This window comes from Crocuta crocuta, unplaced genomic scaffold, assembly GCF_008692635.1.
Source record: "Crocuta crocuta isolate KB4526 unplaced genomic scaffold, BGI_CrCroc_1.0 scaffold310, whole genome shotgun sequence".
NCBI lineage: Eukaryota > Metazoa > Chordata > Mammalia > Carnivora > Hyaenidae > Crocuta > Crocuta crocuta.
The window spans coordinates 549,260-562,097 of record NW_027532609.1 but is presented as its reverse complement, the minus strand read 5'-3'; the positions used below and the strand labels follow the sequence as shown (position 1 = coordinate 562,097).

The following is a 12,838-nucleotide window of genomic DNA, read 5'->3' as shown; positions in this document are numbered from 1 at the left end:
GCCAGGGCTGGGGCGGCTTCCCCCACCCCCCGCCCCCCGGGGGGGCCCCCCCCCCCCCCCACAACAGGCTCTCTTTCACCCCATTGAGGGTCAGGAGTCCAGGCAGAGTAAGTTCTGGTTAAATTTGCATGTTCGGGGCTCATTTACCAGGAACCAGGAGCTGTCGTCTATGAGTTAACGCTGTGCCTGTGCCAGCCAGACCAGCCAGTTTAATATCTTTTCAATTAGTGAACCTTCCAATAATAGCATTTTAACAATGAAGTTCCAGAGGAAAAAAACTTCTTCATTTTTGTCAAAAGGGGGAAAAGAAATGTGTAATAATGGTATCATTATAAATTCTAAAGTGGTGATCATTTGGCTGTGCTACAAAATTTGTAGCTAATAATTAAAATAAAGATTTAAGTAAATGCTTTATCAGTAAAATACACGATAGGACATATTTTTCTCAGCTGGTGTCAGGAATGGCAGCACACAGCCATGTGCTGAATTGTCACACAGAGTCTTTAAAATTCCTGCTGGATTTGAAGGTATTAACAAGTCCCTATCAACATTCTCCAAGGGTTTTTGATGTCATTTTAGCTATTGAACTAAAATATGTGAACTATTACTTTGTTGATTTTGTTCTTAAACCAAACTGCATTATCATCTGAGAGTGTGTTCTTAAAGTATTGTTAAAAGTACTTTGAAAACTTGTAAATCCCTGTAATTTATGTTTCTCCTGCCTCCGCTGTTTCATTCTGTCCTTCTGGTTTTAATTTGAATGCAGTCCTGTCTGGGTGTGTACCTATAAAATTATGTTTTTCCAAGTACAATTTACAGTTCTGACCTTAGATTTTTACAGTGTCCCTAACTTTCTCTGAGCTTCCTCTTATACCAAGAAGTGGGCTTTGGGTCCTTCGGCTCTTTCACATTAGAACCGTCTAATCAAGGTTACTTGAAACAGATCCGATTTTGACATTTCTTAGTTTATCATGTAGGCCCAGGGAGTAAATTCGGAGGGCTTCCCTGCAAGCCCATTAATTGCATTGCCCCATTCCTTAAAACGTATACACTTGTAAACCTAGACTGCCTCAAGACAAGAGTCTCATTTATCTAAACAGTTCTCCTTTTAGACTCAATGGCACTGATGGAAACACAGATAAGGGGTGTGGATCAGAGTTAGAATCTTTTGGAGCCTGTGCTTGATGAAACTGTTCCTACTCCCCTTACAGTCCGCCTTTTCTTCCCAAGGGCCTGTCTGCATATACAGAACAGTCAGTATATCCCAGGAGCTTGGTTAGGGGGAGACCGCAGCAGGCAGCGCAATGGGAGAGGGCATCTTTCTTCTGAGGGGCCTCTTTGCAGGTTTCAAGGAATAGGACTTCTCTGTCTTAAGGGGAGGGTAGAGGGCGGGCGCTTTGTCAGAGTCTGTGTGTTGAACCCTCTCTGGCCTAGTAGCCGTGCCCTTCATTGTGGACTAGAAATGGCTGCAGAACTTTTGGAATCTTTTCCTTAAGTTGGGAAATGAGAGTTCTTTACTTTCTGTTCCTTTAGGAACAGATATCACTTCAGAGTTACGAATCTTTTTTTTTTTTCTCCTTACACTTTCAGCATGTTCTCCATAGTTCTTACAGACACTGCTGGAGGGTAGAGGAGAAAGGAGCAGGAAGGGCTTTTTGGCCGTTGACCTAGGCCTCCTCTTCCGTTTCAGGTCATCGTACAGTCTGGCCGCCACCCCACGGTGCTGCAGAAACTCTGCCAGCTGCCCTTCCAGTACTTCAGTGACCCACGGCTGATCAAAGTGCTGTTCCCCTCACTTATCGCTGCTTGTTACAACAACCGTCAGAACAAGATCATCCTGGAGCAGGAGATGAGCTGTGTCTTACTGGCCACCTTCATTCAGGTACCTTCTGTGTTATGCCTGATTCTCTGGCTTTGAGTGGAAGCTAATGCAACTGAAAAGTAAAAGTGAAGCAGCTGTTTATTCTTGCCACCCTCAGTATCTTTAAATTTTTTCACGTTTTTCTGTGCTTGAAAATTAATTTCTAAAATATCAGGATAGGAAAACTAGGGTTCAGTGGTGTGTAACTTCAACCTGGAAGACTTCAGGAAAAGGGTATTTTCCCAGTTAATGAAATGGTAAACCCACACCAATGAAACATTTTTAAAAGGTTGCCAGACTTCTTTAAGGCTTTAACATTTACATTCACCTTGCTTTTAGTGCAGTTATAGGGAATAGATAAGGATTGCTGAAGAAGGATCAATTAAAACCTCAGTTGATTTGTAAGTTTTAAAATAAGTATGATTGATACACACACGTGTGTGTAATAAAAACCTGTTATATTGGTTTTTCTTTTAATCAAACACTTGTAAGTATGTCCTTATATATTTCTGATCCAGTCAAAATTATGTAAGACTAGAATCAGAATTAGTGCCGTAGCAAAATAAAGCAATATTTTCACATCTAAATTAACTCTGTCAACTGACAATAGAAGCTCAAGTTGGCTATTCTTTACATTTGCTAATAGCTAATCCTGTAACTTTTTTCTGTCATTATGCATCATTCATTGCTGAAAATCTTCCATTTTTCCTTGAAATATTTTACTGTAAAACCAATGTGTTTTTGTGCCATGATGTATATGTGATTAAAAGACAGTGTTTTCTGTTACTAATAATGAAACAGAAAGCAGAGCTCTGTATTAGTGTTCTTCCTTATTCTGGCAAATAGACATGCACCTTTGTTGAAAGGATGTGATAGTGCCCAGCTGGTTGGGATGGCTACGAGTCCAGCTTTCTTCACCTTAGACAGCAGTTAGTGGTTTACATTTTTTAAACTATCCTCTATTAGACCATCAATTCATAAATACAGCTAGATCAATTCTGTTTAGAAATGTTTACTTTCAGCTTAGTTGTTCCGTTTGAGTCTGTGTTCTATTTTCTGAAAATTTTTTCAAAGACCTGCAGATCCACAGGTATGGTGTGGATTTCAAAACAAAAATCTTACGGTTAAATTAAAACCTTAACATAACCATCATAGCAACACCTCAGATTTTGCACATATTCTTAAAGCCTGAGGATTAAAATGTAAATAGAAAATATTGGGGCGCCTGGGTGGTTCAGTCAGTTAAACAGCCCACTCTTAGTTTCAGCTCAGGTCATGATCTCACAGTTTGTGAGATCGAGCCCTGGGTCAGTCTTGAGCCCCTGCTTGGGGTTCTCTGTCTCCCTCTCTCTCTGCCCCTCCCCTGCTCTCTCTCTCTTAAAATAAATAAGTAAACTTAAAATAATAATAAAATATGGAGTATTTTAAGACTGTGCTCTTAAAATTCAGTCTTGTATTCAGGAGGTCATTTCTGAGTGCCTGTGGTGTTTTGGGCACTGTTTTAGGGACTGGGGATACAGCAATGAATAAAACAGATAAAAATTCCTGCCTTTATAGATCTTTCATTAAAGTAGGAGGGAGTCAAACAAAAAAACAAGTAAAACAAATAGCATGTCAGGTGGTGTTAAGTACTATGGACANTTTGAGCAAAGACAAATTTGCATCTCTACGAACTTAGTCCCTCACATTTTCAACTGCTTGGAAAACAATTTATAAAAATTCAAATGATATCAGAATCTAAAGTAAAAAATATGTTGTTTTCATCTGGTATTGATCTTAAAGCCTTCTAACTCTTCTCTGTGCTATTTAACACACATTTGAATGGAATTTAATGTAAATGTAATTAATGTATTTGGGATAGCATGTTAGATTAGTGAAATTAAATCAGATTTTCTTTTCTATAAATAATTATGCTCAAAGGAGTGAATATATATTGGATTTTAGTGTATAAAATGGTTCTTTGAGGTCTGCATGTGTTAGATTATTAGTAGTCACTAGAAAATGATACTAAAAGTAGGAGCTGGTAGTTTGTCATCAGTCTCCAAAAATTTATATAAAAAGTGAAATTACTAGACTTTTTTAGTTGCAGAATATATAAGGACTTAGAGTTATGCTTTTTTTGAAAATGTTAAAAGTCCGTCAGTATTTTAAGAGCAAATTTGGGCTAAAGCATCCAGTTTGTTTGTTGAAATAAAGTTGTAGTTTCTGGCCCCTGGTCCTCTGTACCAACATTTGAGTCATCACTATTTCATTTAAATTAAGAGAACCTGAACATCAATTTCTTAAGCTTTGGTATTTGGGCTCCAAAGTATTCATATAAAAATAGTTGTCTTGGGCTTCAGAAGCACATTTAAAGCTGGCCTCAGAGAAACTCTCTGTTCATAGCACTGGTATAAAAATATTTTTCTTGTCTCACACAGGATTTTGTACAGACTTCAGGTCAGGCAGATAACCAGCCTTATCAGCCCAAAGGTACGTCTTACTGAAATGAAATGTCACATGTTTGTTCGCTGAATGGACACGTTTTGCACTCCACCCTCTGGAACTGTTACAGAAGTCAACTTATTACATCATCTAAAACATTTGAGATTCAGACACTAAGTATAATTCGATGAGTAAAGAAATGCATTTTGTCATCAAGCATGAATGCATCAGAATATACAGAGAAATTTATGGAAATAAAAGAAAAGCACAAAACATCTTTACGTAATTTATATTCACCTCATGCAAGATATAATAAATAGCAAATAATTGCTTAAGAGCCACTTTGTGATACAGGAGATAATCAGAGCATTAACATTGACCCACATCACTCACGTAAATGCTAAAATCGCGTAGATTTGGTTTCCTGTGTTCAGAATACAATTATAAATGATAGCACCCCCATATTTTCCCCTTAAATTCAAGTACTTGAATTTTTTTTATTGAAAATAAAAAGTGTAAAAAACTGTTTTACTTGGAGAAAAAGCCATCCAATTTATAGTAACAGTTCCGAAGCCGAAAGATTTACAAGCATTTCTTTTTTTCCTGTATTGTTCCTGCTGAGGTGTCTCCTCCGATCAGAGCTGGAGATATAGAATTTTAAAGTACATTTTTACTTGTTTTAAATATTCTGCTACACACACACTGTAATTGAGAAGTACAAATTGCTCTTTGTCTGGCTGTTATGACCGCATCTCTGATTAATGAGAGCCTAATACAGATTTTCCCCAATTCTTCCATTAGTTTGATAGTCCTTAGAGTGGCCAGAGGCTCACTCCCAGCAGGACCCTCTAGGGCACCCACCAAGTAGCCCCTACTTGGAGGGGTGGAGACTCCCTTGTCACCTTGAATAGTCTCTCTTCCGCCACACACACACCCGTGAGCGCACACACACATATATACACACACACATACACACGTACACCAATTATCTATAGTGGGGACGTGTTGAAAAGTACATCGAAAAGAATATAAAGCTGTACCCATATCATGAAAAAAAATCATGTTTTATTGGCTCAGGCACTCAGAGAAGTAAACAGAAAGCTATGCTCCTTTTCAGAAATTCAAGTCAACATCACAGTACCATTTGTCTATGCGAGAATTAGCGTGCAAGTTCAGGACTGCCCTCACTCAGTCACTGGGTTTTTGTTTTGTTTTGCTTTGTTTTAAGTTATTGGAGGCTGTGGTGAGAGAAATCAATAATAATTTGTTACTATTTCTTAAAACAGTGTTTTAAATTTTGAATATATGGAAATGCCTTGAAAAGTCTTCTAATGTATATAATGTATATATTTTTAATTGTACAGCACCTTTTTTTTTTTTTGCCAGTAAGAAGTACAGGTATTTTTTCTTCTTTTCTCCTGACTGTAAGGCTGAGTCATGATTTGCTACATATCTGCCACCCAGAGTCCCAAGAGCTGCCTCAGCTCCGTGGGCAGAGGCCTGTGGGAGTTTCAACCTTCTTTCTTTTCCAAGGACCCATTTCTTGACATCTATGCTTTCCCCAATGACAGTATGCTTCATCCACAGAACAGCAAATGGAGAACTGTTCTCTGCATTTCTCAAAGTCATTATATTGGTGACAGCTCCTAATATGCTTACTTGGTTTTTAGAAAAGGGGGAGCTCCTGGACAGCTCAGTTGGTTAAGCTTGGGCTCAGGTCATGATCTCACCGTGAGTTGGAGCCCGGCATCCGCCCTGCTGCTTTCCGCACGGAGCCTGCTTTGGATCCTCTGTCTCCCTCTCTCTCTGCCTTTTCCCTGCTCACATTCTTCCTCTCTCTATTAAAAATAAATAAACATTTTTTTAAAAAGAAATTTTCTTTAAAAAATTATTAAAAATGTTTAAAAGATGATTCCATACTAAGTTGCCAGTTTGCAGTTTGGACATGTTTCCCTTTTGATTAAGTCCCCATAAAATGTTTCAAGTCATTTTTAGTTCATTGCCCAGGTAAACCTCTACATTCTAAGTGTAAAGCAGCTCCTGGGAGCACCACATTCTTATTGCTAAAGGAGAATTCTGGTTTTCAAATCTCCGCCCAGCTAGGAGATAGTTTTCTGTGCCTACATAGATAACCAGTAAAGTTCTCACTCATTCCCTCCGCTTTGTTAGATGACTGAATGCCAGATGAGCATTTTTAAGTCAGATTTAAATTAAAATATTTTAAATTAGACTATTTTAGATGACAAATCTCAAGTTTATACACACATTTATCATTTCAAGGCTAACTTAAGGGTGGAATAGATGACTGTCATTTTATTTGGATCACCATACTTATTTCCCCTTATTTTCTTACTCCAGAGTCCAAAAACAGGTTTTTTGTTTTTATAATGTCTTATATAGGGGTTAATATCTGAATATGTTAGAAGCACAAAATAATTGTGATTATGTATATTTTATGCTGTAGGTGATATAGATCCTTTACCTTCTTTATATAAACTTGCATCATGGTTTATCTGAAGTGCATGTCTCCATTTTGTAGTCAGATATCAAAATAATTTTAATTTCTTAAACCTCAAAGAATTTAACTATTCTTTTTTTCTTCTCAGGAAAATCCCTTGGTTCCCACGACTATCTTGAGCTGGCTAACAGATTTCCTCAGGAGGCCTGGGAAGAAGCTCAACAGTTTTTTTTAAAAAAAGAGAAAAAATAAATGACTTGGTTAGTTCTGTATTTGAGAACCTTTGTTAATATTTTAAACTGTTCAAACAAATGTTATAACTGTTCCTTAAGAAGCTCATTTTCACATGTTTATACTCTCCCCCTGCACTGTAGATATGGTATATACTTTGCACTATTTATAATGATTGTAGATACTTTAATGTTCTTTCTAATTCTGCAAGTTGAGTTTATTTCACTTATGCACAATATTTTGGAGTTCGGTTACCTACATCCTATGATAATATATACTTTGCATTTGTAATATGGGTGAAACTAGGCATAAAATTAGCAAGTCTGTTTTGTTCTTGTAATAAAATAACTTATTCTGGTTGCAGTGGTGACTTTTCTTAAGACAATACCAATTTGAAAGACAAATGTTAACTCCAGCTCTGGGAGTATCTTAATTAAAGACTTAAAGTTAACCTCTAAATTTTCCTTTTTAAGGTTTGGAGCAAAGATGTTTATAATACTTGGATATTCTGATTACATAATAGGTTTTGGGGGCCATTTATTTGAAGTGAATTTAGGGCACTGTATCCATTGGTCCGCCTCACCTCTCCTAGCAGACAGGACTGAGAACCTCCGATAGCATTGCTGAACTGAATGAAAGTATTCTCCAGAATAAAAATTAGCGATTCAAAAAGATCAGCCATAGTAAATCACCTTGAAGTACTTCCTCAAATAACTGTGAAATGAAGCAAGCTGAAGTCACAGTAAAACAAGGCCACAGGGCTCCGAATAAAAGTTTTAAACTCCGGCACCCCGCTCACAGTTGAACGTGAGAAGTTGTCCGCCCGGGAGACGTAGTAGACCTTTTCCCATGTCGTTCTCAGCGTTACCCCACCTTAAGCCGACGGCCAGTGCTAAGCCGCCCACTGAGTGACGTCTGTAATAATTTCTGTCAGATAAGGATCAAACATTACCAAGAAGAAAAGATCTGGTTGGAACAAAGGGGCTTGAGTATGTGTCAGAGTCAAGACTATAGAGAGGTAGGCGGGACGGGACCAGAAAATACAAAAGTTTCATCGGGTTTTTAAAAGAAAACTTTACCTAATGTTCACAACGCTCCTTTTTGGAGCCTCACAAAGCTGCTGAGTTGTGTATATGCTGTTTTTACTTCTTTGCAAATCGAAAGAAAATAAAGCGGTCCCAAAAATTCAAAAAAAATAAAGACGGAAACCACGGCGAACGCGTCCCTGTGCGCTCTGTGNTGACCGCGGCCGGTGTCCGCGGCCGGCTCCCCCGGAGACCTGCAGCCCCCAGCCCGGGAGCCCCAACCTGGAGAGGAGTTCCCGAATGCCACTCGCCCAGCGCGTCTTGGGGCGTGAACGCAGAATCCTTGTAGCTGAAAGGAATAATCAAATATTTATAAGATTTCCTGCAAGACGCTTCACAATAGAATATACTTCTTATCTGGTCGGAAATTTGCCAGAAAGCCATAAATAATTGAGACAGCTGTGATTAACCTCCCAGAAACCATACCAGAATTCGCAATTAAACATTTAATTGAATGGTGTCGCTTGCCCCTCCTCGTCCGGGAGGGGAGGGAGGGGGTCTGATTGAGATGAATCCGGGCTCCGCCCGAGTAGGGAGTTTTCGAGAATCCGGGCTGAAGCTCCTCGGTGATTCCCGACCCTCACGGCCTCCGTGCGTCTCGAGTTTAGGGCGCCTTCCTCCCGGGCAGAGAGATTGAAGCTCTGCGTCCCCTGGGTTTTACGACTTCGAAACTCTCCAGGGACTGAGAGGGCGCGGCACGCCCGTGAGCGCCGGCACATCTCAGTTCCAATTTGCGGGGAGAAGTGCCACCCACTGGCTTTCTCCTTTGACGGGGGCCGCATCCCGGGTCTCCTGTGGCTCAGGGGCCACAGGTGGATCAGGCTGGGCCCAGGCGAAAGGCCTTTGCTGGGTCCAGCTTGTGAAGCTGACGGTGCGAATGGGCGCCGCTGGGGCGAAAGCAGCAACTTCACTCGGGCATCGGAGCCCCGAATTTGAGCCAAATAGGAAAAAGCTCCCCGAAGCCCGGCAGCAGTGACATTTGAGCGCCCATTGCTGTTGCCCAGCCGAATTTCCTGCTCCCGGCGGCCGCTCGCCTTCCGGGGAGCTCGGCAGGACTCGTCGACACCCTGGACGCCCAACAGGATGTCGGAGCCATAGCTTCCTGACGAAATTCCGGAGCCTCTCCGTGGCTCCAGGCACACCGGGACTCTGTGACCCGGACCCTGCACCTCGCCCCCGGTGCGCCTAGGTCGGGACCTCACCTCCCGGCCCTGGCTTTTCTTCCATCCCCAGCGCAGCTGGGAAAAACCACATGGGTCATTTCTTCCAGAGCTCCTTGCCAGCTTTCTAAATTCTTAGGTGTCCATAATCTGAAAAGGGATTACTCCTCACCATCCCTATTCTTCCACTTCTCTCTCCCAGTTCCCACGCCCCCAACCCAGGGGTTCTCCCGCCTNCCCTCACTCACTCTCCCCCCAGCCGCTGACTTTGAGGAGGTGCCCTGATCACCAAGAAGTCCTGCCTTTCTGGCCCAGTTGCTGCGAGGCCCCAAACTTGCTTTATAAATTGAGCCAACCCCAAATCCCCACACAAATCCACATCTGGATCCCAGTGAGTATTTTCGTGTGCCCCTTTCTTCTGCCATCGCTATTCTCAGTCTAACTTCGTTTATCTGCATCGTCCATGCACAATCTCTCTCAACAAGGTGTTAGTCTGTAATTGGTCACACAATCCTCATTATTGCACTGAATCCCAGTATCTTGAGGAAAGTTTACCTTTACATCAATCAGACCCCTATTTAAAAGCCTCTAATCTTCCCCACATCAGCTTAATAAACTCTGAATTTCCTGCTTGGAACTTCTCTTCAAATAGTTTATTATTCATTCATTGTTTCCTCTCTCCAGCATGCTGCTATTCAGCTAATTCTCTTGCTCTCTCTGGTGACCACTTGTATGGGAAAACACAGCTAACTAAATGTGTGGCAATGCATGTCCTCCCCCAGGCAGCAGCGGCAGAATTAACATTTTCTAGAGAACAATCTCAGACAAAGTCTCATTTAAACACAATATTTGCAGCTCTGAGCTTAAAGCCATTCCACATTCAAAATTGAAAGGCTGATTTCTGTTCCACAACCCATTAAATATTAAAGTTCGTTGGGAATACTGCCACAAGGACTCTGAATTTCCCAGAATTGTGCAGCCTTTCAATATGTATTAAATTTTTGTGGTATAATGGTCATAAACTTTTCCATCTCTGGGAATCCCTTTCCTGCCTCAATTACGTAGAGCTATCCACATTATTAGATAAATCTTCTGAAAAAAATATTATTCTAAAGTGAATCTAGTTAAATAACTAACTCCCATTTTCCACCTGTGACCCCTTTTCATTGAACTTTTTACTACACAATTGGGCATCTCACTTTGAAAGTTCAGTAAGCATAAAATACAACATTTGTAATTGTTACAGGTAATTTAATTTACAAGAAAATCCCAACTGTATTACAGAACATGTTTAAAGATGACCTGGGAACCAGTAAAACTGATATTTATTAATGTAGCCAACCATAGATCTAACACCACACCAACGACCCTTCGAATAAGGCTTCAAAGTCAAAGCCTTTCCATGGAAATGATGCACCCTTTTGGGTGGTTAGCAACAATCTACAGAAGAGCTTATGATATTTTATAGAGTAATACATACAGATACATCCTGATACACAGTAACCACTTTTATCTGGGTAATTTCCCAATATTCAAAATCAGACACACCTCACATAAATAGCAAAAGAAGAATTAGATTTTTTGATCTATGGATAATAAGAGTTTACTGTAATTAGATAGGCAGATGTTTCCGTTAGTAGCATTTGCAGTCTTACAGGGCGCCTCGGTGGCTCAGTCGGTTAAGCATCTTACTTGGTTTCGGCTCAGGTCATGATCTCACCATTTGTGGGTTCGAGCCCAGTGTTGGTCTCTGGTAGAGCCTGCTTGGGATAATCTCTCTCCCTCTCCCGCTGCCCCTCCCCCACTCAGGCTGTCTCTGTCTCCCTCAAAATACATAAATAAATTTTTAAAAATTTAAACAAATACTGCAGACTGTCAAAAGCAAAAATTCAGAGCTAATTAACAACAAACATTAATGAAGTTCTTTATTCTAGACCCTGTTACTTTCGTTTTTCAAATGACAAAACCCAATATTCCAGAGTAATCAAAAGGTTTCCAAAGTAAGATTTCTTGGAAGTTTAGCCTCCTATCCAATGGCCAGCGAGGAGGTAAGAGAAAATATCTATATTTCTGTTTGGGAGGGAATGGTCTAAGTTAAGGGAGCAAAGCCTCAAAGAATCTAACCCTGATTATTAAAACCGTTTCTAGGCACTTGAGAGGTAAAGCTGGTCCTCATTAACCCTATGTATCTCCTCCCTTATCTCGAAGTTTGCAGCACCATTTCCTAAATCCCAAAGAAAAAAGGAATATTTTCTTCAAATTTTGTGCTAGCATCACTTTGACTTTGAGGAAGTAAGATACAAATTTGACTTGATTTTCCCCACCTCCCATTTTCTTTCAATAACTGACAGCTGGTCTTCCAGCTTTCCATTTCTAATGGGGGCGGGGGTGACGGAATCCTGCCCTGAGCTCTCCTGAAAACCCTACGGTGGCCTCTGGCCATCCAAGCAGCACACAGTTTTAACAGAAGTCTCCTACTCCTCTATCCAGAGACCACAGCTGACCCTCAGACACACTTTCCCTTACCAGACTCTACCTGAGCTATCCCCTACTCAGGGCATTGCCCTCTTTCAAAACAAATCCTGGACAAAGAAGGATATACTTGGGGGTCTTTTATCTCGAGGGACAAGAAAACGGAAACCCAATGCCAGAGATTCTTCAAGAGTAGTAGATGGACTGGTAGGGTGGCAACTTCCACCAAGCGAGGCCTGGTCTGAGGAAAAGAACTGTCCCAGGCTGCCAAAGGGTTAAATATTTGTTAAGGGTAAAACCTGAGCCTCCTGTTTTTTGTGCTTGCCCGGGGGCCTGCTGGAGATTCAGTATCTCTCGGTTATTTCCTGCGATCACTAAAGCCAGTTTTCAAGAAAACAAGTCGCAGGGGTTTGAAANCGCTCCCTGCATTTCGGGTCTGGAAAGAAAATAAACCAAGGACACGCCAGACTGGTTCTGGGTGGACTTATTTTCCCGGGCAGCCGCGATCCTAGCGGGGGCTTGTTGTGGCTCCTTCAGTGTATCGCTTGCAGGTGATGCCAAACGCAGATAAGGAGCCGCCGCCCGGCCTTCTCCTCTGTCTAGACGGGGGAATTAATAAATGCAGCGAGATTGATCACGTCGCGCATCCACTCTGGGGACAGCGCCGAGGGTGAGCCGTCACAGCCCCCCTGTTCGCCTCGGGCCCGTGGACTCCCTGTTCGGCTGCATGGCCCGAGTGGCAAGCGCGCGAGGCACCCTGGACAACGGGTGCGGGAAAGACGCGCCGGGACGGCCCGAATGCACCGGCAGAAAATGCAGCGAGGGGTGGAGGCTCGGCACCTTGGGGGTGCACAGGCTGGGTTCTGCTCCAAGAGCAGAGGCAAAGCTGAGGGAACGAGACGCCCTCGCGAGCCTGACCGCAGGCTGGAGTCCGCCGAACTGCCGCCAACCGAGCATCGCACGTTTCCCGCTCAGCCGAGGTCTCCCCCACTGCCCCGCGGGCTTCGGCCTCGAAGGGCCCGGGACCGCGGGAGGGTGGTGGGCAGAGCCGGGTGGTGCAGACAGAGCCCGGCCTCGAGCCAGGGGCGCGCGCGGGCTTCCGGGACTGCCGCTGCGCTCTCTGCCAGCCGGGGCCGCCGGGGGGCGC

The 12,838-nt window shown here is 42.3% G+C and overlaps 1 protein-coding gene across 2 annotated transcripts in view; it reads left to right on the top strand.

Moving 5' to 3' along the window:
* Positions 1-8,187, top strand: part of SCAPER (S-phase cyclin A associated protein in the ER) — a 488,585-nt gene extending 480,398 nt beyond the window's left edge. For both annotated transcript variants that reach the window (XM_077780475.1, XM_077780477.1), the window contains exons 30-32: positions 1,691-1,882; positions 4,282-4,333; positions 6,892-8,187. In XM_077780475.1, coding sequence (XP_077636601.1) covers positions 1,691-1,882; positions 4,282-4,333; positions 6,892-6,995 — 348 coding nt within the window. In that variant the 3' untranslated portion in view covers positions 6,996-8,187. The remainder of the gene's footprint in view (positions 1-1,690; positions 1,883-4,281; positions 4,334-6,891) is intronic.
* Positions 8,188-12,838: the final 4,651 nt, after the last annotated feature.